This window comes from Coptis chinensis, chromosome 7, assembly GCF_015680905.1.
Source record: "Coptis chinensis isolate HL-2020 chromosome 7, ASM1568090v1, whole genome shotgun sequence".
Lineage (NCBI taxonomy): Eukaryota > Viridiplantae > Streptophyta > Magnoliopsida > Ranunculales > Ranunculaceae > Coptis > Coptis chinensis.
Window position 1 is genome coordinate 40,125,368 of NC_141462.1, and position 26,587 is coordinate 40,151,954.

General features: G+C 36.5%; 1 protein-coding gene across 1 annotated transcript; it reads right to left on the reverse strand.

Moving 5' to 3' along the window:
* Window positions 1–4,260: 4,260 nt before the first annotated feature.
* LOC147487517 (membrane magnesium transporter-like protein) lies at window positions 4,261–11,241 on the reverse strand. Its single transcript, XM_086571701.1, has 3 exons — window positions 11,022–11,241; window positions 10,776–10,929; window positions 4,261–4,719 (listed from the first exon to the last, which is right to left on the reverse strand). Exons 1-3 carry the CDS (start codon window positions 11,092–11,094, stop codon window positions 4,626–4,628), a joined length of 321 nt encoding a protein of 106 aa, XP_086427827.1. The 5' UTR covers window positions 11,095–11,241; the 3' UTR covers window positions 4,261–4,625.
* Between the last annotated feature and the right edge of the window lie 15,346 nt (window positions 11,242–26,587).

Consider the following 26,587-nt stretch of genomic DNA (forward strand, 5'->3'; position numbering starts at 1 on the left):
TTCATCTGGCAAAAAGCTAGAGGTTTTCAAAAAAGATATTTTGACCATGAGGGGATGGTCCACAAATAATTTTTGTTTTTACGAAGCTAGAGGTTTAGGCAAACCTCAACCTTTATTGATTACCCTCGTAAATACAAAGTCCCCAACCTATCCATCTCTACAAGAGCAGAAGCTCTACTATCTAAAGGTGGAATAAGGTGCTTATTAGCTTGTTTTCTAAGTGAACTAGATCAGCACTCGCCCTGTATAGAAGCATAGAAATGTACTTCATAATTCTTCAACTGTTTCAGTACATCTGAACAATGATGAAACAATTAACTAAACTTCTTTAGTGCATATGCCTTTTGTTTGCTTGTGTATCTATTTGAATTATTTTAGCTTATACAGCGTTACTCGGATATCTGTTAGTTAGTCGTACATATTTTGTACATTTCTAGTGTGATTAATGTGATATGGATCGAAGGCTTTCCTCTAAAAACTGCATTTAAGCGACACTACTAGAAAAGAAGACAGTATGTACCACCAATGTACAGGGACTACAATGTCCTTTGATAGTTTTTGTTTTTTTTTAGAATTAAGCCATTAAGCTAGGGCAGACGGACCTGTATTGCTCAAGAAAATCGTACAAAATGTGTTCCCAGTTGCGTCCTCCTCTATCATTACATGTCCTTTGATAGTACAATCAAACAAGGTAATAAATCACATCTAAAAAAACGAAACGAAAGAGCCTATTCGAAGTGGGGGTCCTTTTGTTGTCTTCATTATAAATCTTCCCCTAAAGACTTCAAAGTAATAAATGAATTGGCAACAGATTTCACAAAACCGGCCAGCTCCTTTCATAATAAATATGTGGCTAAACATATTTATGTAACTATAAGTAGTACGTACTAATCTATCGACAATCATCCTATCCCTGACAAATGCATTTGGCTTGCTATAACACATTGTTTTCCTTGATATTTTTTTTCTTCATTTTTTATTTTCTTATTATTATTATTTTTTATTTTATTTTCTGAGTCCAGAACTTTTGAACTTGGGATGGAAACTTCTCAACTGCTCCAGCTTCATCATAAAACTTAATTATAACACTTCTACTCTCAACTCTTTTTAAATCTGCAGTTGAAATGTTATCAATTCTTTTGAAATCTTAAAAACTCATATGTTATCTGTAATGTGTTTAAACTCATGCTCTGCCTGTGCAATTCATAAAACAGTAGTGTACATGCTCCTTGATATCGTTGAAGTCAAGACGTAACCTCGCTTTAAGCAAGACGAATGCAAAACATGTGGACCAGAGGACCAGTGACTTGAACATGGACTGCCTTGTCTCCGATCAACGTCCATACTTGAGGACCTACAAGAAGTACAAGTGGAGAAAAGAATTGATGAAGTCCTATCAAATCAGAAACTTGTAAACAGTCCCACTTGAAGCCATGTTAAACCAATTAAGTTGGAAGCAGACTCTGTCCCTTCATTCATAAAAACAGGCTCGTAATTAAGTCTGTGTGAGCAAAGAGATGTACGCGTTCGTCTGTTGGTAAGATTGAGATGTAGTTTATGCTTTTATGGTACCTGGAGCTAGAGAGAAAAATTAAGAGAGGTTCTTTAGTGTTGAGATGTCTAGATAGAAACATTTGTCAAGTCTTGTCATTGAAGTAAGATGAGATGAAAACATGCATGCACCTTGTCTTAACTATAGCCAGAAGGACGGAACGTACGTTTCGTGCATTAGGATGAAAATTTGATTACCATTCAAAGTTTTCTTTTCTTCATGACTTGTCGACCTCCAGTAAATTCTTTCAAAGCAATGACATATTGGCATCTAAATATCTAATAGCGTAGGCTTCGTAGCTGGATGACTTTCCCAACAAATATTTTACACTGCGAGCTAATTGAACATGCAGCAGGATTTCCTGAGGACGTTCATGTATCTAAGGCCAGAGGGACACGAACTCAATCTGACTGAAATCACATGCTACTACTGACTGGTAATACAGCCTCCCAACTGGTCGGTCATATCAACTACAAAAGTACAAAACTACAATGGTTGTTTCAAAATAACTCAGGCCCTACTTAATGTAAAACAGAAGAGGGCAATTTTTTTTTTTTTTTTTTTTTTGAATAAGGTGCAGGTTAAGGCCACCCCTAACTGTGCATTAAACATCAAAGAGTTGTATACCTCCCTCAGAGTATGATCATTAATGGTACAACAAACATACTAGGCTAAGAACCTTACAAATACGAAATGGATTAAACCCCTTGACTACATGTATCAAAGATAATGACACCGCCTAAACTTCTGTCATTTGCCGCCAAAGAGAAGTTTATCCCTTAAAATGGGATGGTCTTTCCTTAGGTGTTTCTCTGCTTTCTCAAAATCATAGAGAAAACACCCACATTCACAACAACCATAGGCTAATCCAAGAATATCATCTGATATCTCCTTAATGTATCCAACAAGATTTTTACCTTATATATTTTGCCTTAGACAATTGCTTCATCATAGCTACCAAATGAGTTCTTAAAGTCACTGAAACTTGAAAATTATATCTGCCCACAAGATCCTGTGACGACTGATGACTGTTTAGTTTCCTATGATATTGCACATCTCTCTAGAACCATCACCGATCGCCTAAGTGAACACTCAGTCGTCACCCAAAAGCCTCAAGTCCTCAACCTCACTGAAACTTGAGAAAATTGTATCGTATCTGCTCTCATTGTGCTGTGACGACTGGAAGGATCACATATCTAATGGCATGCACCTTTACACAAAAATCAACATATTTTTGTATTACCAGCTAAAAAGAAACACACACAAGCTTGTTTTAAGGATTCTAACTTCTAAGGCTATATATATCTAAATTAAAATGGGTTTTAATGAAAAGATTTCATGTACAGTCTTCTCAATTAGCTCGATCATGGGTTATGATACTCCAATTTAGATATTGTAGCCAATAAAACAATTTGGACCATCATAACCCGTTGATTTACGTCACAGAGTCCAAAAAGTGCTACAAAAAAGTCACCCACACATTTCATACAGAGAGACATGTTTCTGCGGACTTGACAAATTTTTTCTGGAATAGGCTGTGCTGCACTCAAGTGAACACTCAGTCGTCACCCAAGAGCCTCAAGTCCTCAACCTCACCGAGTCTGCTAAGATGTCCAACTAATTTGACACACAGGAGAACTTGCATCACTTATTAAGCTCGATGATTACAAACGAAGTTCTTACCCCTTCATATACTAGTACTGTACTAATATATATCTTGTATCTAACCATCCTAGCTAGTAGCTAGCTAACCTTCTAGAATGCGTCCAAGAAATTTCTAGGAATATCCCAGCTCCTTAGAACAGTAACCTAATGGCTAGTGCCTTCGAACACATCTTAAGGGACAATCCAGCTCTTGGGTCTAAATGTGTAAAATTCTTGTAGCAAATTGAGCACAACATGTTGCTATTAAGAGACTACAGAAAACAATTAATTATATAAAACGAAAACCATGGGCTTATTTCCTAAAAAAAATAAAAGAAAAGGGAAACCCATCTTTGCCCCGTAATGGCAGTCATAAAGCTTGACTTGTTCGCTGCAGGCTAGGAATGAGAATTTACTCCATGCTTTCATGAACAAAGTGCACTCTCTAAGCATCTCTTCACAAGGTGCTCATTTGCGTGGGCACCCTAATTCTTGGTCAAATACTACTGAATTGTCCGCCTCAGTGAAAAACTGGTTATAAGCAGAATTCTCTACTAAATCACTTGAGTAAAGTTACGACTAGGAAAGGATACCCTTTACCCAAAACACACGTGAGGCTGCAATTTTCAAAGTAGAAAATTGCATAGGAATTACCCGCGATATTTATCATGTTCTAGGCTTTCTGTTGGTCGAGTTATTTGAAATATATGCACGGTCAGCAAACCCTCCAAGGTTATTTGGGTGAGAAATTTCAAAGAGCTTCCTGTTCAAAATGGCTCCCTAAAATATTTCTTGTTTTGGATTACCAAGAACAACCTTTCCCATAGGGGGTAGCAGGGTCTTCAATGGGGGTCAGATGCTCAAATCAATATAACCCAAAGACATTCAGAATGGTGGCAAGTTTCCTATGGTACTGCCCGGCAAGCCAAAACTACTGTGAAGAGCTCTTATATTGCTTGAGAACATCCTTTCACAAACGTGAATATGCATGCAAAAGATTAATTACTCTGATCATGAATGAGAAATGCTCCAGGATTGTGACCTGACGAGTGTAAAACAACTGACATAAGAACGACATATCCATTAAAAATTCGCTGCACCAAGATTGCCAACATACTCAATACAACAGATTTACCAAAATTGAAAGGGTATCCATTGGAAAACAAAATTCTGTCTAAGTTACCATTCCATTCTGAGAAAAAGGAAAATATCACAAATTTAAACAGAAATAGTCTACAGAGACAAGCTGTAAAGGAACTTCTTAAGAGAAACAAAATGTACTATATAGAGCAGGCGGAGGGACTAAGGTGCATTAAACCTTGAGAAATACACCAAAAATCTGCAAGAGCGCAGATACTCCAAATTCCTAAAGGTACAACTTTCAACCTCGATGCAAAAGCTTTCCTTTTCCAATGATTGACGCAGGTTCTTAACATTTCAGCTTAGCATCCATAACTGTAGGAAATGCTCTACCACGATGATTAAAGATCATGAAGTCCAGATTTTCTGGTAAAGAAACTATCCTGCATTTGCAAATATAATATCCTGCTGTCAGAGATCCAATCAACTCAAGAAAAGGTGGTCCTTTATTCAAATATCTTCAAGCATCAATGGCACAATACTAGAGAATGAGAAAAGCAAGAAAAAATATATAAGCAAAACCTCATGTCCACAGGAACAACTTAAGACACTAACCTGTAAAACAGATTTCCTCAGAAAACTCCAGATAATAGTAATAATAATAATAATGGGGGGTGGGAATATTTCTTGATAATAGCATCTTAAGATTCATTTGGGCACAGTAATTCGCACCCACAGAACAAAAAATATAAGCACCCTATTAGTATTGCTCAGTTGCTCACCCACAACGAAAGACAGCATCCATTCAACCATTGAGGAGTTTTGATGAACTCGCACACAGGCTGATCTGAACCGGGCCAATTGTACCTTTGTTCAGATTGTTGGCCCTACCAAAGCCAATATAGTTATATATGAGTGGTGTCTCATGAAATGGTAATATAAATACAACATTTAAGCTCACAATAGCCTGTGTCACATTTACCGTTACTAAAAGTAACTAGATCCATTTGTGGTAGTGATACCAATATCTCTGAACGATATACATTGGACCTTTCGAACCATACACACCAACAGATGACATGAAACAAGACTTTCAAAACAATCGCTGGATAGGAGAGAGGTTAGGACATGACCAACAGCTAAAGACATGGTAACACTTTCCACAAAGGTGGGCATGGCACCTAAAAGATGAAAGGAACTAGAAGTCTAGAACCAAACCACTTTCACAAAGCGAGATTTCAAATGGTTTTTTCCTCATTAGGATACAGTCACTATCGTTGTCAGTAGAGTGGGATTGGCATTATAAGTGGGAGTAGGATGGGCATTAGATGTGAAGAAAAAGTGTTGATGACAGATGGAAAAAAGAAATATGCGCATGGCAAGGAAAAATTGAGCATATGGAAAGTGAGCATCTCTTGACTTTCTTAGTTTCAAATGCCATATTTTTTTCCATCTATGAATTGAAGAGGCTTTCATCAAGATTTTCAAATGAAATCAATGATGCGATGTGCATCCATGTAATAATGTTTCAAATTATAACACATATGGGCAAGCAATATTATGAAAAAAATCCGTGTCGGATGCGTATCCACATGTCCATGTCGGACACATATCAGACACATTTTGTATGTGATTTACCTCAATTTTGGATATTTTGCAGTGTCAGACACTTCGTATCCGTGTCGGACAGATATCAGACACATTTTGTATGTGATTTACCTCAATATTTGATATTTTGACAGATATCAGACACATTTTGTATGTGATTTAGCTCAATATTTGATATTTTGCCGTGTCAGACACTTTGTATCCGTGTCAAACACGGACACACCTATTTGGGTCAATGCAACTTAGGTTTCAAGGCATAAATTTATGAGTGTAGCACAGCTCAATAAGGAGCATGTTTTTACGGGAGAGAAATTGAAATATTAGTAGTTTTCACCTTCTCATTTGTTAAACTACCTCAACTAATGACTCCAACACATACCTAAGGGTGGAGGCGAAAAAAAGCTACTATCTAAGTGCCCTACTACCAAACATTAATATCCCGTCCTCACTCCAAAAGCTATCATTCTCCTTCGTAAACCCGCCACTTGCCAAGCATGGCCCTATAAAGTGTGGTGCTTTCAGTTTTGTGTGAAGAAACATGTGCCAGGTGACTAATTGATACATATGAGCTTCATGGCCATCACCCATCTCCATAAATGAGACTTCTAATTGAAGATTCCCTAATTCATCGCCCTGAATGGAGCTTCATTAACACTGTAGAACGAAACAAATATCACAATACAGGCCATGAATTCAAAATTTCACTTCCTTGAACCTCTCATTTACTTTAAAAGTCATTCCTTCATTTTAAATACTCTACAGAACCAATCAATATTTCCATCTAAATTCTTATTGTATGTTTGGATGCTACCCATTTCTTAGGAAATCCAAGAAGATGGGCTGATTCCCACATCCATTTCCATCTACCATTTGGTTGCCTAATCTTAGTTGGATTTCTGACACCTAATCCTACCTAGGCTGGACTTAGAAAAATTCTGCATCCCCCGCCCTCCCTCCCCCAATGATTTGGGTTGAAATGAGAGAGAGGAAACCATACTTTATCATTGCAATAAACATTTACTCTATCACTGATTTCCACCCAAAAGATACCATTTTATCAACGTGGCATCACCCACTTCTCTCCATTAACATTTAGGGCAGAAAAACCCTGGTTTCTTGCATGGGATTCCAATTCCGCCTGAATTTCCTAGGAAACCCATTAAAACACACTTAAAATTTTCAAGACGAATCTATCACACTGAAACTTCCCACAATTCATTGAAATACATCAACTTACTTTAAACGTGCCCAATTCCTTCAAATTCCACTTTTACTCCTGAGTCATCTCAATACTATAAGTCTACTAGTCCTACCTCCCAATGCTTCCCTTAATTTTCTGGAAAATCCCATAGCTCACTTCCTTTATCCAACAAAAGATTTGCAAAAATCTTACTGTGGGATTCATACCTTCAAGACCACTTCATTTTCTAGGATATTTTACGTACCTAAGCTTTAATCAGGGTTCTTACAACTTGGATTGTCAGAATCTAGCAGAGCCTCTTCTTCCAAAACAAGTATGACTGAGCAAAACCTTACAGCCCAGAATTAGGGCAGGGAACAAGTCAAATTCAGACCGGATTGGGGTGTACCCAAACGCGACTCGGGTCACAACTTCCCTACCGATTCTGAAACCGAAATCAATACCAGGTTATCGGGTTGATTCAGATAATTGCTTCCTCCATCAAGATCTTTCATTGGCATCTCAAAATAGAACCCAAAAACCAAAAAACAACATGAAATACATATCCAAACACATAGAAATACATTTTTATCTTTCTATTAGAATGGGGAGACGAAATTGTAAGAACATAGAAATCTTCAACAGATCTAGCCGCCATTGGCATGGGTGATGAAGGTGAAGAGATAAGGAAACCTTTAAACTTATCATAAAGAAGACCTTTTAGGCTGGTAAGTTCATTAAATCGGCTGAATCTATGGGAGTATTTTCCAATAATAGCCCTTAGTACACTTTTTGTAATCCATATTCTATAATAAAGTTTTTCCATTTCGGATATAATCTGGTTATTCAATTTTTTGGTAAAACCGAATCCGAATGCAAACCCTACAGTATTAGCAATCACTCACCCGAACCCCAAAAATTAATCGGACTACTAATATATACCAAACCCACAATATGCGGGTTTCGGTCGGATCGGATATCGGGTTAACCCGACCGATTCCCTGCCCTACCCAGAATCCATTTCCCAGTGTGCAGGAAAAAAGAGTCCATACCAGCTAACCAAAAGGTAATCAAAGGTCTTTCTCAAAACTCTATAAAAAACTTAGAAGTTAGAACACCTAAAGCTTTCATTGGATACACCAACTTTCCCTTTTTCAGATACATTAATTTTTATCACTGAATTTTTATCAGCTAACTTTTAGTTGATCTAAAGATAATGCTGCACGAGTGTGATGGGTAGTGAAACATGCATAGGAAAATCCACTAATAGTTACAGGGCTGCAAGTGAAAGTGCACTGATGATCTGCTAACACAATGTGTGACAATAAAATGCCCAATTGAAGATGGCTGCAGCATAACAGTAATGGTAGCAAGGATGAACAGCATAGTCAAGATGAGAAAGATACTGAAGCTTAACAATGAAGATGCAGTAACTGAGCCTCTTTACTCTTTGCTATTTTACTTCTCTTTTGGGATCACCAATCATAGCAATAAAATAATAAATGTTTCAGATTTTTTTTGGCTGTTTCAGAAACTGACAACGGAATATAATTTTACTAACTGATTTAATATGATGAAGTATTGGGGTGGAAAAGGTTGTGGTCATAATGTGAAGCCTAAGTTTTTTTTTAAAAATTTAGGATACTGGTGTGCACAGAAAAAAACAGGCATAGGTTTTTCTCAGTTCAGTAAGTATAGTTTTTTATTTGGTTTCAACACACCACCCATTTTCCTCTTTTGTTCTTCATTGTTGTTGAAGCAATTATTGTACTAAGAACCATATACGTCCAAGAAAAATAGGTTGATGCATCTCACTAGAATAAATTAAAAACAAAACAAAAGGAACAAAACACAAGCCAAGTCAGCATGGACAATCCAAAAGTCGAAAGCAAGATCATATATCTCATCATTCATCACTTAAAAGTGTTGAAGAAAGATCACATTGCAGAAAGGACTATGATATGAACACACCCAAAAGTGTATGATCAACCTAAAAGAAACACTTGCCGGTGATATTTTTGCGTAACAGTTGGCAAAAGGTTTGACTGCAAGGAGGGAAAGTGTCAACCGTACTCATATATATCCTCAAACATTTGTTTGGGTGAACTACAAAATGCCATAGATCGGCAACACATCTTAATGTTTGGGTGAATCACTAAATGCCATAGATTGGCAACACATCTTTCATATCTTGATCCATACTAAGCTCCTTCAACGCTTAGCCCTTAGAAGAATTAGGAGCTTGATCATAATGATGGGTCAATGGAAGCCATTCGCCATCCATTTAAAGTTTCACTAATTTCGACCATGTGAAGGAAGAAGTAAAAAGTTCCTTACCCAACCTTAAAATTGTTCATGGCACGGCTCGAAAAAAGCACCATATTAGTACACTGTACATAAGAGCATAATTGACCACTTCCACAAATTCACACATACTGAGTAGAATGATTCTTATTTCTTTGAGATGACAGTGAGGAGAGGCATAGGTTTCATTTGGTTAGTTGGGAGAAGGTGTGTCTTTTTAGACAGGAAGGTGGTTTAGGTATTAGAAGTTTACGGAAGTTTAATTTTGTTTGGCTAGGATAAGGCTTTGGAGGTTCGGAGAGGAAAGGGAGAGCCTTTCGAGGAAGGTGATTGTGTCTAGGTTTGGAGAATATGGTTTGGGTGGAAGAGTGGTCAAGTGGCCATACCTTACGGCTGTGGTATTTGGAAAGGTGTTTAGAGAGTGGGAGAGGCGTTCTACAAACATATTAGATTTGATTTGGGCAAAAGTGATAGCATCCGCTTTTGGGAGGATATATGGCTAGACGAGAGGCCTCTGTCACACATTTTCCCTGGATTATATGCCGTTTTTGACTTAAGGAACCTACGAATTCGATTGTTCATGAGGGTACACAATGGTTTTATTGCTTAGGACCTGGGTATTCAAATTACTCTCTCTGATAGAGATATAGTGAGTGTGGTTGCTCTCACGATGATGTTAGACTCCATTTCTTTTGTGGGACTGGACAAAGATAAGAGACTTTGGTCTATTGACCAAAAAAGGAGATTTTCTTCTATTTCTTCTTTTTACTTTAAGCTTCGTTCACTAATTCCCCGCCATGATCTTATTGCCCTTCCTAAATTTCCTAGTCATGTTATATGGGGTTCTAAAGTTCCGTCAAAAATTGCCTTTTTTGTTTGGTGTGCATCTCTTAGTAAAATCTTGACTATTGATAATCTCATAAAAAGACGTGTCAAAGAAGTCTTTGTCAACTTTAGTCCGTTGTGTTTAAGGGATGGGGAATCTATTGTTTTGTCCTTTTCCATGGCGGGTTTGATGTCATTTTATTCTAGAGTCGGGGGATTCTTGGGTTTGTCCGGTTTCGTTGACAATGTTATTAGCCTCATGGGATTTAGGAGTCCACTCTAAGAAGGGAAGATGACTTTGGAGCATGTTGGCTTTTGCAATTATGTGGGGCATCTGGTTGGAGAGGAATCAAAAACACTTTGAGGGAGCAACAACGCCTATGGAGAAAGTTGTGTTGGCCATCAAAACTCTTTTATGTTTCTGGTCGAAAGTACATATATACCTTTTGAGGCATTTGTGTTTAGATGGGAGTCCATAATGTGATGATCGGGCTAAGGGACTTGTACTTTCAATATTAAACACTTGATTTCCACATAATATATAAAAATAACAAATGATGAAAGACATGGTAATATAAAAACCTGTTTTCATCAGAATCAGGTTGTATGGAAAGAAACTTCCCAGGCACAGTCAACGCAGCCCACAAACAGAAAACCAATCCAAGTATCAATTCAAGCACCACCTGAAAAGGTGGTGAAGAAAACTCTTCCTCCAGTATTTTCAAAAGAGTTCTATCTACAAAACAAAAATAATAATATAATAATAAGAATAGTTAAAATTTATTAATAGACATAGAAATCTTTTGAATGGAAAGAGAGAGAGTGTACATTGAATGGTAGAATAAGCGGCGTGAAAGAGTATAAGGACTCCAACTATCCCGATGCCGAATCCTGAATTCATCTTTTTCTGTTTTGCTGGAATTTGTACTTTACAAACTTATTAGTAGGCAGCTGGAATACGAAATCTTCCCACGAGATATTACGATATATCGAAACGTGGACCTACCCGGGTTTGTAATTAAGAGTTCTGTATATACACAACTTATTAGGCTCTATTCCTTCAAAAGTGGTGGTTGTTACTTTCTATCTTCATTTTACTCTCTATATATAGACAATAATATTGAGGAATGGAGAGTTCGTTCTGCGCCAATTGAAATGGAGTGGAATTGAAAAAAAATCAAATGGCGCCACTTGAAGTGGCACATAAAAAAATTTATGCCATTTAGCGCAAGTTGAACTGAGTGGAATTGCATGTGTCCCCACCAAACTATTGAAGTGGGGGTAATAAGTATGATGATTTCAAACTATGCCAGTTGAAGTGGCGTAGGATGTCCAAACCATTGGGTGTCAAAAACGTACTTTCTATCCTTAAAGTACTGTTACAGTATGTTTTTAGAGATGCAGAGTGAATACCATTGGACTCGGCCTTAGAGAGCGAATGTGTGGTCATGCTTGTCCACAAACATCAACTTCTCATTATTAGTCCAAACCATTTTCTGACACATAAACATTTTTCTCGGACACCAACTCCACCAATCAGCATTTGCTATCTTGTGGACAGGAAATAGTAGCATGTCCACAAAGTTATTCTGCACAACTTAATGAGAATATGTTTGTGGACAGACAACTGTTTGTGCTGTCCACAAGACCTCAGCTGGTGATTGGTGGAGTGGCTGCCCGAAAATACTGTTTCACTGCCCAAAAAAACTGTTAAGCTGCCCGAAAATAGTTTTGACCAATAATAAAGTACTATTTGTGGAAAAGTCTGTCCACAAAATCGGACTCCAACTTAATTCACGGAAGTTTACTCTGCTTCTTACAACTTTCTATCACGGTCAATCTATTTCTTTGCATCCAATATTAACCAATGTCAAGGCATCCACGCTCTGCCTTATTACTTAACCTAGATGCTAAATCCCGATATATTAACGTGTGGTGCTCAGTGCCCACGTAGGGGTGTTCATGGGTTGGTTTTGGTTCAATTCTTACTGGTTTCAGATTTTGTTCTATTTTTAACGGTTCCTATCAGCTTCCGTTCTTTTGTTTTTTTTTCTTATATTTAGAAAACCCGGAACTATACCCATTAATTAAGTTGGTTCCAGTTTGGGTTTTGATTCATTCTCGGATTATACATTATTATTACTAAAATTACGTTTTTAATTACGTAACCGATATATAACATTTGTAATGGTCCTAAATTCAATAATCTTTGAAAATTTTCTAAAAACTTTAAATGCATCTTATAAATTGTACGTATGTGTGTATTAACTTGCATTTCAAATCCAACACAAGTATATTATACTATATGTACATACATATGTTATATATAAATATATATCACATACTAAATTTTAACATGTAGAATAAGTCTATGTACTACAATAATTGTTAGCATTGCATACATTCATTATCATATATATATGCCGGATCTTAGAAGTACATACTTATTTTAAGTTAAAATAAGTCTATGTACTTATTTTAAGTTAAAATAAGTACGTAAGTAAAACTTCACATAAAAAATGAATTCAAACCTAATTTTTTGTAGATATCATCTACTCCCTATAAACATCATCTCTACAAAATTTCAACTCATTTGGAAATCTCTAACTTAGGCAAAAGGTGATTGCAAAAATACTATTTTATGGACCGTTAGATTTATTTTTAAAGATGATAATAATTTTTAGTTAGGTTAGAGGTTTCCAAATGAGCTCAAATTTTGTGGAGATAATTTTTATGGTATGTAGGTAATACCCACAAAAAATTAGAGATAAATTCATTTTCTAGATGATGTTTTACTTACGTACTTATTTTAATTTTAAAATAAGTATGTACTTCTAAGATCGGGCCTATATATATATCGTGTGATATATCAAACACGTGCACTTATTTAAATGTTATCATGTACATGTTTATTAGTTAATATATACAGTGTATTAATTAATTCATAATATACGTGCGCGTAGTCGTTGGCATTATTATTAATCTCTACTAGTAGTATCTCCTATAACTAACATGGACTCTTAAATTCATCCGGGTATTTTTCTTACACATAATACCCCTGGATGAATAATTAAATCACATACTTAGATATTTATTAATGAGGAGTACTTGGTCTTTTTACGCCATTGTAAATTCTTACTACCGATATTGTCCTTAAATTAAAATGTTGCTTACCACCTTTGAATAGGAGTAATCGGTCTTTTCATATGGGGTGAATTAATTAACCAATTCCACGCCCATTTTGAATTGTACACCACACCATAAATGACATTTAATTAGCAATAATTGGGTAATTTAATTAGACGTTAAAGAAAATGAAAAGTGGAGAGATTACGAAGGGATGGAAACTCAAATGTTCTTTTCTTCTCACCCTGGATAAACGCAAAATGTCCCCACTCTTCTGACTCCTTAATCTCTCCATTGAAACCCAACTATTCTTTGTTCATAAAAGTTCTTCACTTTGCAAGATCTCTTCGTATCCATTACCCCGTCACACGCCATGGAGGAGGTGAGATACTGTTATATTTGTATTCATATATTTGTCTTCATCTCTTTCAGTTGTTTAGCGAATTTGAAATCCAATTCTTTGTGGGATTATCTGTCAAGTAAATTCTTAGAAAGTTATTTGTAGTAAGATTGTTTGTTTACATTTAGTATGTTCTAATGTTCATTGAAGAGTCCAAAGAAAGAAAATAACTATATATCCAATATCTTTTCTGGATCCCGAGTAATTTGACATGCTTATGAAGTGATTTTCTTTTTCCCCAAAGCTCTGAATACTTAACCTTTTTTTTTTTTTCTTATAATGCTTTCATGAACTGCGTCTCTATGCTGATTTCGTCATTAGGGTTTAAACCATTGGTTGAGCACGTGATTTACAATTCCTTTCTTAAACAAGAGAAATGGTCCCCTGCAAATTATGTTGTACAAGACTTTAATTAAATGTATCTATATCCACATATAAGGTCAAATTATGTAAAACAATTAGGATGAAAAGAACAGGTACAAAGTCTGCATACAACAGGTGATTAGGATGATTGATCTTTCATTGCATAAATACTCATGGCTAACATGAAGATTAGAGCACAAAGCTCTCACCATCAACAATGGCAATGAAGAAATTAGATACATGATGATCAACATCGATAAGGTTAGCAGAGGTTTCTAAATATGGTTATTAGTATTTGGGGATTTCATGGGGTTTGCAAATTGAGTATTTGTGTGTATACTGTCATGATTTAGCCACAACGATATATATTTTTTTTTCCATTATTGAAAATTTCTCTTCAATTGGTTTATTTTATTGCTTCTCAATCTGAGCCAGAAGCTTTAATATATAACCAACTTTGGTTTTTCTTTTCCAAAGCAATTTTTTTTTTTTTTTTTCTCCTACTTTCGGCTGATTCTGGAAGTTCTATTTGAGGTCTTGTCATTGTAGTTTTGTTTTTCTTCGTATATATCATATCCTCAGTTTTGTATATTGATTATGAAATTCCAAATTTTTTTTTCATTTATTTAATTTTTTTGCAATGGATAAATGTCAGTGTTAATCGGAATGGTAATGATCAATTGCTACCCTTAACGTACACATACTTGCTGCATTATTACATTATGTTTTTTTTTGTTCGTGTCGCTCGAGAATCTGAAAAATAATATTTATTCGTAATCCATCTTGAGTATGCAATATATGCGAATCAAAGCACGTTCAAAGACTTGAAACACAAGTACGACAAATACAAACCACTAAGTGCTAAATGGTTTCACTATCAGTAATTTCCCTTCTTTTTCCAGTTGTTGTTTATATTAATTTTGTTGAACAGAACAAGTTTTTATTGAAGAGAAAGTGGATAGCAACCACCCTCGTGTTGCCATGTTGGTTTTCCTTGAAAAGAGCTTCAAATGGGTGTTTTGAGTGAACCCCAAGTTTAATTAGTTTCAGCACATTTTGCTAAAAGAAATTGTTTTTAAGGGAGAACATATAGAATTTAGAATACCCATCTGTTGTATATTGTTTTGATTTTATTCCATTTATTTAAAAAGTTTGCAATTAGTGATGTTCGAAGAGGGTAGTTCGACAAGCTTATTGGATATGATCATCAACTATAAAAATTTAACTGACTTGATTAGAGCAAGGTAGAGTGCCATATATCTCTTAGTTAATTGTGTTTGCTTTGTGTGTAGACTTTTAGCGATATTCCATGTTGGTACCTTGCTTTCAATAGGATGTTCATCAGACGAGTTATTTGATATATTTATATTCATATATTTGTCTTCATCTCTTTCAGTTGTTTAGCGAATTTGAAATCCAATTCTTTGTGGGATTATCTGTCATGTAAATTCTTAGAAAGTTATTTGTAGTAAGATTGTTTGTTTATATTTAGTATGTTCTAATGTTCATTGAAGGGTCCAAAGAAAGAAAATAACTATCCAATATCTTCTCTAGATCCCGAGTAATTTGACATGCTTATGAAGTGATTTTCTTCTTCCCCAAAGCTCTGAATACTTAACCTTTTTTTTTTTTTTTTTTTTTTTTTTTTTTTTTTGCTTATAATGCTTTCATGAACTGCGTCTCTATGCTAATTTCATCATTAGGGTTTAAACCATTGGTTGAGCACGTGATTTACAGTTCCTTTCTTAAACAAGAGAAATGGTCCCCTGCAAATTATGTTGTACAAGACTTTAATTAAATGTATCTATATCCACATATAAGGTCAAATTATGTAAAACAATTAGGATGAAAAGAACAGGTACAAAGTCTGCATACAACAGGTGATTAGGATGATTGATCTTTCATTGCATAAATACTCACGGCTAACATGAAGATTAGAGCGCAAAGCTCTCACCATCAACAATGGCAATGAAGAAATTAGATACATGATGATCAACAACGATAAGGTTAGTAGAGGTTTCTAAATATGGTTATTAGTATTTGGGGATTTCATGGGGTTTGCAAATTGAGTATTTGTGTGTATACTGTCATGATTTAGCCACAACGATATATTTTTTTTCTCCCATTATTGAAAATTTCTCTCCAATTGGTTTATTTCATTGCTTCTCAATCTGAGCTAGAAGCTTTAATATAACCAACTTTGGTTTTTCTTTTCCAAAGCAAATTTTTTTATTTCTCCTACTTTCGGCTGATTCTAGAAGTTCCATTTGAGGTCGTGTCAGTGTAGTTTCGTTTTTCTTCGTATATATCATATCCTCAGTTCTGTATATTGATTATGAAATTCCATATTTTTTTTTCATTTATTTAATTTTTTTGCAATGGATAAATGTTAGTGTTAATCGGAATGGTAATGATCAATTGCTACCCTTAACGTACACATACTTGCTGCAATATTACACTATGTTTTTTTTTGTTTGTGTCGCTCGAGAATCTGAAAAATAATATTTATTCGTAATCCATCTTGAGTATGTAATATATGCGAATCAAAGCACGTTCAAATACTTGAAACACAAGTACGGCAAATACAAACCACTAAGTGCCAAATGGTTTCACTATCAGTAATATCCCTTCTTTTTCCAGTTGTTGTTTATATTAATTTTGTTGAACATAACAAGTTTTTATTGAAGAGAAAGTGGACAACAAACACCCCCGTGTTGCCATGTTGGTTTTCCTTGAAAAGAGCTTCAAATGGGTGTTTTGAGTGAACCCTAAGTTTAATTAGTTTAAGCACATTTTGCTGAAAGAAATTGTTTTTAAGGGAGAACATCTAGAATTTAGAATACCCATCTGTTGTATATTGTTTTCATTTTATTCCATTTATTTTAAAATTTTGCAATTAGTGATGTTCGAAGAGGGTAGTTCGGCAAGCTTACTGGATATGATCATCAACTATAAAAATTTAACTGACTTGATTAGAGCGAGGTAGAGTGCCATATATCTCATAGTTAATTGTGTTTGCTTTGTGTGTAGACTTTTAGTGATATTCCATGTTGGTACCTTGCTTTCAATAGGATGTTTATTAGATGAGTTATTTGATTTAAGTTATTCATTTTTGTGTAGTTCTTCTGTTTGGTTGATATGGATTTTTATTTTTTCAAATTGCATTTATGTATGTGAGTCCTACAAGATTATGCTATTCAGAGCTTTGAGAGTGGCATTGCTGCTCTATATGGTGGTTCTTTTGCATTGGAGATAACCCCAGTAAGACTTCAATTATTATTTCGGATAGTAACTGATTTTACCATTTGTATGAACCTTCTTTACTTATCAACTTCCATGACGATTCTGGTTGAATTTCCTTGGAGAGGGGAATACCCTCCACATAAACCTTACTTGGTTAAGATGGAAATGTTTCCATTTAGAATCTTTATACATAACTTTTGTTCTTACCAAGAACTCACAGACTCACAGTGTCGTCTATTCACTATAACGTTTATATATCTACACTTACAAGGTGTGAGTTTGTTGTTGACCTGTTGCCGGTGATTTGCTTATCCTTGAAAGGTACTGGAATTATAGGGTTAACTAGCACTAACCCCACATTGTGAATCTCTCTTACATCAGAATGTAAATGAAGTCTACATTTGCTTTCCTCCCCCTTACCCGTTTTTTTTTTCTTGATTTATTTATTTCACTTTGAGCCATACAATTTACTATTTTCCTATTCTTAGGATTGGAACAAGATTTTAGTGCAGTGATTGGAATGGACTATGTTAAGATGAGTTTCACATTAATATGCCATACATACTAAAATGGTATTCCTTGGTATAGGGATGGCAGAACACTACATTTATATAATGCTTTAAGAACATACACAAATGCGTATTTGGCATTTCGTTTAGGCTAATCATTTAGTTGCTTTGAGCACTGTTATAGTGATTGCAGATTATTCATACAATATTGATGAGATCTTTTTGTTGCAAACCATATTGTTGTTATTGTTTTAGTGGTTTGGGATTGCTGTTTGTGAAAGTTAAGTTAACGATGGATATATATGATTTCATATATATAGTTGATTTACTTTCTAAGCCCATCTACTATTTGTTGGTTTTAATAATATACTCAGAGCTTAGTTTCTAGATAGTTGGGGGTATAATAATTAGTTCAAGAGTTGGAAAATTTGTCGGTATGGCAATGCTTATAGTGTTGGTTTAGGAACCTACTTTGTATATATTGTTAATACATATTCAAGTTATCCAATTTTTTCTGAGCTATATTGTACTTGTGACTGTCTTAATTTGTTTTATTTTTTCTTTTATTACATACCAGATAGTTTTAGCTGGGTTTTAATATCTACTTTTTTACGTATTGCTTTTTCAGGAAGACCTACTCCCCAATGTGCATTGCCCTAGGTAGGTCCTTTGAAAATTTTAACTTTTCAATTCATCTAAAGCGTTCCTCTATATCCATCTTCTTCTTCCCATTCTATTTGTGAATTAAGTTTGTAGATTTTTTTTTTGGAATATAATGAGTGTACAAATAATGGAACGTTTTGATTAATTTTTTGTGTGATGGGTCCAAAAAATTATATTATGTGTAGACTATTTTAGTTTCGGACTTTAGGTGGCATTGATGCAACCATTCAAAAAAATTGTTGTGCTGAATATCGTCTTGGGTTTCCAGGTAATGTTGTTCCTCACATACTTTGGCAGTTGTTGTAACGATTTTTCTACCTAATTATCGGCTACCCAACTGATTTCATGAATTATGGGTGTAAGTGAACAAATATCCAATAATGGACATCAATAATGCAATGTGCAATTCATTATTGTCTAACCTACTAATTTGTTACATATATCAAGGAACATACTTCTCTGAGATTTGGCCTGGTGCTATAGGTAGCTTAGACACTGTTGGTAGGAACAACGTTTTCTTACGAGTTTTAGTTTCTTGGAATAGAATCCGAGTTTTGCAGTCTGTGACTCTGTGCTATAATGGTGCTAAATAACTTGAGCATACTTAAGTACTTGGAATGCACAGTAGCCATTGGTATGTTTTCTTCTTCGTTGCCTAATTATTAGCTTAGACATTTGTATGTTATTTTAATCTTGCTTACTTCATACGTTGATTGTGTCTCTTTGGTATACAATATATATAGAACTACAGTTGCCTTTGCAATTTTCTTGTGTTGTGTAGAGTTTAATCCGACGAATGAGGTTTAATGAAGTGTAATCATTTGGCGTGTAATTTCACAAGTCAATTGCACTAATTTTGGTTATAGACAGAAATTTATATGGATTTTTTCCAAGAAAAAAGTTAATTTATATGTTGTTCCCTAAAGTGAATTTTTGTTAAGAAGAAATTTGAATTTCTGCCTATACACGTCCATTCACATGCGTAACCAAAGGAATTGATATTGTGCTGTGTTCCTACATCAATATTAAATACACGAATTAGGTTTTCCTGAAATCAGTACATCAATATTATGTTTGACGTGTTTACGTTTGTTGGGAAGTTCTTGTGTTTAAAACTGCGTAATGGAAAATGTATTGTTGCAGTTTGTGATCTTTTTTTTAACTGGATGCAGATTACTTATCGTTGGAGGCTACAAATTTTTCACCAACGACAAGAAAGAGAAGGTAATTATAACTAACATAAATTCTATTGTATGCGTTGTACACTGTTGGTTGCAATGGTATGAGTGAGGAGAGCCTGTTGGGGTTAATAATGATACCAATCGATTCCCACTACATAGATAATTTGTACTAGGACTAGTAACTACTCCAGACAAATTCTAAATATGCTTTACAATCAACCTAGCATGCCCAACTATCTAAACAACTATTAACAACAGATAATAATGCAAAGAAAATATAAAGCATACCACAACACAAAGATGTACCGTGGTTCAGCCAATAATGCCTACTTCCACAAGAGCTAATCCTTTTATAACATGGGAATGAAGATTACAATCACTCCTCTCAAGTCTCTCCACCTTACTAGATCACTCCTCTCTCTTTACAGGCTTCTCTCTCTGCAAAGGTTTTCTCTCAATCTTGATTGCTCTCAAAAATTAGGTTTCAATTGTGTTGCTTAGATTTTCCAAAACCTTGTTTCTGTTTTATATAGTAAACCGCAATCTTGCGGTTGCTGTAGCAAAATAGAAACTGTGAAATTAGACATGGGTGCGGGTGCGCTCTCGATAAGGCCAATGTCAAGCGCGCGCGCCCTCAAGTGCCTATTTCGTTTTCCAGTACCAAGGGCGCAGGCGCGCCTTGGGTTTAGCCCAATCTGAGCTCGCGCGTGCTCAGACCTCTTCACGAAAACAAAACTTCTTTCTCTCCTCATGTGATGGATAACTCCAACAATCTCCCCCTCCCGAACAGTGAGGGGGGATACCTCCATGTAATTTCCAAATCAACAGGAGAAGTCTGCTACCATTCCGATGGTAGCACAACAAACATCAAACTTACCTTTCGGTAAGACTTTGTCATCATATCCGACCCGTTCTTGTCAGTATGGATCTTCTCAATGCACAAATGCTTGTCTTCGAGTACTTCTCTAATCCAATGATAATGCATATGTATGTGCTTGGATCTAGAATGAAAACTCGGATTCTTGCTCAAATGGATGGCGCTTTGACTGTCATATAGAACTACAAACTGTTTCTGTTTTAGCCCTAGTTCATCTAAGAACCTATTCATCCATATCATCTCTTTGCAACACTCAATGGCTGCAATATACTCGGCTTCTGTAGTGGAGAGGGCAACACACTTTTGCAACTTAGATTGCCAAGAAACTGCTCCCCCTGCAAAAGTAAACAAATAACCGGAGGTGGACTTCATAGAGTCAACATCACCCGCCATGTCTGCATTAGTGTAGCCTTTAAGTAAGGGATTACTTCCACCAAATTACAAACACGATTTGGAAGTACCCTTGAGATATCTCAATATCCACTTAACACCTTCACAATGCTCCTTGCCCGGATTTGACAGAAATTGGCTTACAACACCAACGACGAAAGCAATATCCAGTCTTGTACACACCATTGCATACATCAAGCTACCCACTGCAGATGCATAAGGAATCTTTTCCATCTGACTCTGCTCATGCTCACCCTTTGGACACATCTTTTTGGTCATGCGAAACTGGCCACCAATAAGCGGACAACTGATTGGCTTCGCTTGATCCTTGTTGAATATCTTCAACACCTTCTCAATGTAGCTTTCTTGAGAAAGCCACAACTTCCCACTCTTTCTGTCACGAGTGATCCGCATCCCAAGTATATGCTTTGCTTGACCCAAATCCTTCATCTCAAAGGACTTATTCAAGTCTTTCTTCAGCTTGGATATCTTGTTAATGTTCGGGCCAACTATCAACGTATCATCCACATACAACAAGAGCACTATGAAATCCCCATCTGGAAATTTCTGAACAAACACACAATGATCGGAAGCAGACTTCTTGTATCCTTGCTTCGCCATAAAGGAATCAAACTTTATGTACCACTGTCTCGGTGCCTGCTTCAACTCATATAAGCTTTTTATCAGCTTGCATACTAGGTGCTCCTTGCCTTTGACCTCAAACCCCTTTGGCTGGTCCATGTAGACATCTTCTTCAAGGTCTTTATGAAGAAAAACTGTCTTAACATCTAGCTGCTGAACCTCTAGGTTCATACTTGCGGTCAGACCCAATACCACCTTGATAGAAGTCATCTTAACTACAGGAGAGAAAATTTTATCAAAGTCAATACCTTTCCTTTGACCGAATCCTTTCACAACAAGGTGAGCTTTATGCCTTGGGTGTGGATTATTCTCCTCATGCTTGACTTTGTAGATCTACTTATTCTTGATAATTTTTCTTTCTTTCGGTTTCTCAACTAACTCATAAGTGTGATTCTTATGCAAAGAATCTATCTCATCATGCATGGCCTTCAACCACTTTTCTTTGTCTGTACCTTCAAGGGCCTCTTGATAGTATATAGGTTCTCCACCATCAGATAGTAAAACATACATATGAGGTGGATACCTGGTTGAAGCTTGTCTATCTCTGTCAGACCTCCTTACCCCATCTTCTTGTGGCTTAGGAGGGTACATTTATGCTTGCTCAGGTGGTGGTTCATGCACTCCATCTGCATCTTCCATATCAATAGGTTCTATCCCATCATGAGCAATAGGATCATCATCATGAGCTTCAAACCCATGGTTCTCTGCATTCTCAATGCCTTCTGCACGTTCCACAGTAGGAACTTCTGGTTTTAAATCAACAAGATCATTAGTGAAAGCTTCTAGCTTCTCACCATCCTCAAAGTCTGCTATGGTTTGGTCTTCCAAAAACATAACATCTCGACTTCGAATTACCTTCTTGCTAATCGGATCATAGAGTTTGTAACCAAACTTCTCATCTCCATAACCCAGAAAAATGCACTGCTTGGCTTTGTCATCAAGCTTGGATCTCTCATCCTTGGGAATATGAACAAATGCCCTGCACCCAAATATCCTAAAGTATCCATAATCAACATCTATGCCTGACCATACTCTCTCTGGATAATCACAATTCAGAGGCTTTGACGGCGATAGGTTGATCACATGTATGGTTGTACGCATTGCTTCTACCCAGTAGCTTCTAGGTAACTTAAAGTGAGACAGCATGCATCTCATCTTCTCTACAATGGTATGATTCATCCTCTTGGCTATACCATTTTGCTGCGGAGTTTTGGGAATGGTCTGCTCATGACGAATCCCACGACTCTGGCAATACTCTTCAAATGGCCCAATGTACTCACCCCCATTATCTGAGCGAATACACATCAAAGGCTTCTGTGTCTCTCTTTCCACCATGCTATGGAAAATCTTGAACACACCAAGTACTTCATACTTGGTCTTCAGACTATATGCCCATATCTTTCTTGACGCATCATCAATGAAAGTTAAGAAGTACAAAGCTCCCCCATGGGACTTTACTTTCATATGACCACATAAGTCAGTGTGAACTAGCTCAAAGACATTGTCCTTTCTGTGAGACGAGAATCTTTGGAAAGACACCTTGTGTTGCTTTCCTACCAAGCAGTGAGTACATCTATTTAAATGCGTACCTTTGATGTCTGGCAAGGCCTTTTGCTTGGCAAGAACTTCCATGCCTTTTTCTCCCATATGACAGTCTCTTTTGCCATAGTTCGAAGGAAGCTTCTTATTCTGCCACATTTACTTCGGCTTTACACAACCTAGCCTGTGTCTTGTAAAGAGAGCAAGTTTTCTTCCTTTTGGTTGCTACAATGGAATCTCTGCTCAGTTTTTGTACCTCGTTACCAAACGAGTTTAGATAGCCATCATCATCTAACTTCTAGGCTTAACCGAATGTCAAGGACATGTCTTACATCCTTGAGTGTCAAGGTGTAGCCGACATTGGTTTCTACATGAACATTACCAATGCCTACAATCTTTGAGACTCCACTGTTACCCATCTTTATCTCACCAAATTCACCATAGCTGTAGGTAACTAGTGAAGAATCCCCTATGCGGAGTGACGTGATATGATGCTACTGTATCTATCACCCACTTTGTATCCTGGCATGAGGTACTAAGATAGCACACACCACATTCTGACAAAATTCCCACTAGATCATCGTCGACTAGTGCGGTAGTATCTCTGCCTGTGTTTCCGTTCCTCTTCACCATGTCTTCATGTACACAATTATTCTTCTCATCCCTCTTCAGTGTTCTACACTCATACCTGAAGTGACCCTTGGTGGCACAATAGTAACATTGTCTCTCTGCCTTAAGAGTTCTAGCTTCACCCATAGATTTGCTTCTGTCATCACCTCTAGAATGAGATGGTTTTCTGCTTTTATATATCCCCCGCTTCTCTATGACAAGTATCTCTGAGTGAGAGGAGCTGCTTCGTGAACCCCTTCTTGTCTCCTCATTCAACAATGCCCCGGTAGCTAGCTCCATGGAAATAACTCCATCCTTAGCGACTCTGTTAAGAGAAACTGCTAAAGTCTCCCAACTGTCGGGTAGAGAGTTTAATAGTAACAAAACCTCAACTTCGTCACCCATATCAATCTTCATCAAGTGCAACTGATTGATGGTATTCTGTACTTCATTAAGATGCTCAGACATTGAAGAACCTTCTTTGTACTTCGTGTTGGCAAACTTCTTAATGAGCAGCACTTTATTTTCGGCCGACTTCCTCTCATAAAGGTCTTCGAGTTTCTTCCACAAGCCAAAAGCAGTAATCTCTTGGAATACATGGTGGAAGACACTGTCGTTAGACCACTATCGAATGTACCCTATTGCTTTTCTGTCAAGCTTGCTCCACTCAGCCAAAGGAATCGCTTCCGGTTTCTCTCCCCCATTCTCAATGGGCTGTGCCAAGTCCTTGTAATAGAGCAAGTCTTCCATCTTGGTTTTCCAAATGGTGTAGTTAGCTCTATTCAAACTAGTCATGCGAGTATTTATAGAATGGTCCATCTCTACAAGTTATTTAAACTCAAATCTTTTCTCAGGAATTTTGTCAAACACCTTCCGAGTAAAATTCGGATAACAACCTAGGTTAATCTAACCTGACTCCGATACCACTTGTTGGGGTTAATAACGATACCAATCGATCCCCACTACACAGATAACTTGTACTAGGACCAATAACTACTCCAGACAAATTCTAAATATGCTCTACAATCAACCTAGCATGCCCAACTTTCTAAACAACTATTAATAATAGATAATAAATGCAAAGAAAATATAAAGCATACCACAACACAAAGATGTACCATGGTTCGGCCAATGATGCCTACTTCTATAAGAGCTAATCCTTTTATAACGTGGGAAAGAAGATTACAATTACTCATCTCAAGTCTCTCCACCTTACTAGACCACTCCTCTCTCTTTACAGGCTTTTATCTCTGTAAAGGTTTTCTCTCAATCTTGATTGCTCTAAAAAATTGGGTTTCAATTGTGTTATTTAGATTTTCCAAAACCTTGTTTCTGTTTTATATAGTAAACCGCAATCTCGCAGTTACTGTAGAAAAATAGAAATTGCGAAATTAGACATGGGCGTGGGTGCGCTCTCGGCAAATGTCAAGCACGCGCCCCCTCAAGTACCAAGGGCGCGGGATCGCCTTGGGTTTTGCCCAATCTGAGTGCGCGTGCGTTCAGACCTCTTAACGCAAACATAACTTCTTTCTCTCCTCATGTGAGGGATAACTCCAACAGAGCCCACTACTATACTACCCTTATTGCTTCCAATATATGTTGAAGCCTTTGCCAAGTTCTAATTTTGTTGAAGCCTTAACCAGCCACCAAGTCCTAATTTAGAGCTTATGTGCCATTGAGATGATCATTGTGATAGTGGGCATAACAGTCAAGTACAGTAGTAAATGGACCAGCAATCAGTTATTCAGTTGATTATTAGTTAAATGTAACAGAAATTAGTTATTGAGTTTGTCTATAGATAGCAACATGTTATTCCATAGTACACATGACCTCAAATCTTAAATGTCTATGAAGTTTTTGTACGCACTGGCAAACTGGCTGGTGGACAAAAAGAGGATCATATTTTGGGTCATTATAACAACAGCCAACATTGGCTTAGTTAGGTGTGGGAACTGGTATTCATTGTTAAGTGGGTTGCAAACTTGCAATTGATGGCCCATGATCATCAATTACAGCTCTTCAGTTTTCTTTTAGCTTTTTTTTTTAAAAAAAAATATTATTTCTTCTTTATTTTATTTTTAACGTAAGATTGATTCAGTAGACAATATGTGAGCAAGTGATCATTTCTTGCAAATATCTATATACATTTTTTTTTTTGTTTAATAATTATCTTGATCCAGTGAGTGAGTTCACATAGTTTTAGCATACCAACTACAATGGCTAATGTGTACATTTGAACCTAAAAAAAAGAAAAATAACTAATATGTACCTCAAAAAACAAATTCAGAAACCGAAACTATGTTCGCATAAATAAGGCGGTATGAAATTTCATGACCATGGTGGCCGTTTTGATTCTTCTTTTTGGGCTTTCTTTAGATCAACTTAAGTCAGAACTCTTTACCAAAACAAAAATTTTGTTACCAAAACCGTTTTCTCGAGCAAAGGCGCTCCAGTGGTGATGGCTCTCAAGCAAGTAAAATTAAAGGGTGTCCAATTTTCTCGAGCTACGTTATCAGAAAGTGAGGGGTCTACAGCTATTGAAATAAAGTCTGAAGATGAGGTTAAAAAGTCTAATGACAGAGGTGGATAGAATGTTGAAATGGTTGCAACTCATGTTTTGCCATCAAGGTGCCTCATGAAGAGCTTGGACATAAAAATGGCGTTCGGAGACAAGGAAGGAAATTGAGGTGATTTACTGATATGGGGTTTGGCAATCCCACATCACTTGAGAAGCAAGACAATGCAGACACCACAAAACAGCTTAGAAGTTCAAGACTTGGTCTTGATAAGATTGCAAAAGTGCGATCTCTTTACTTGCTTAATACTTAAGAAGCTTCCGCATAGCAAGGCGT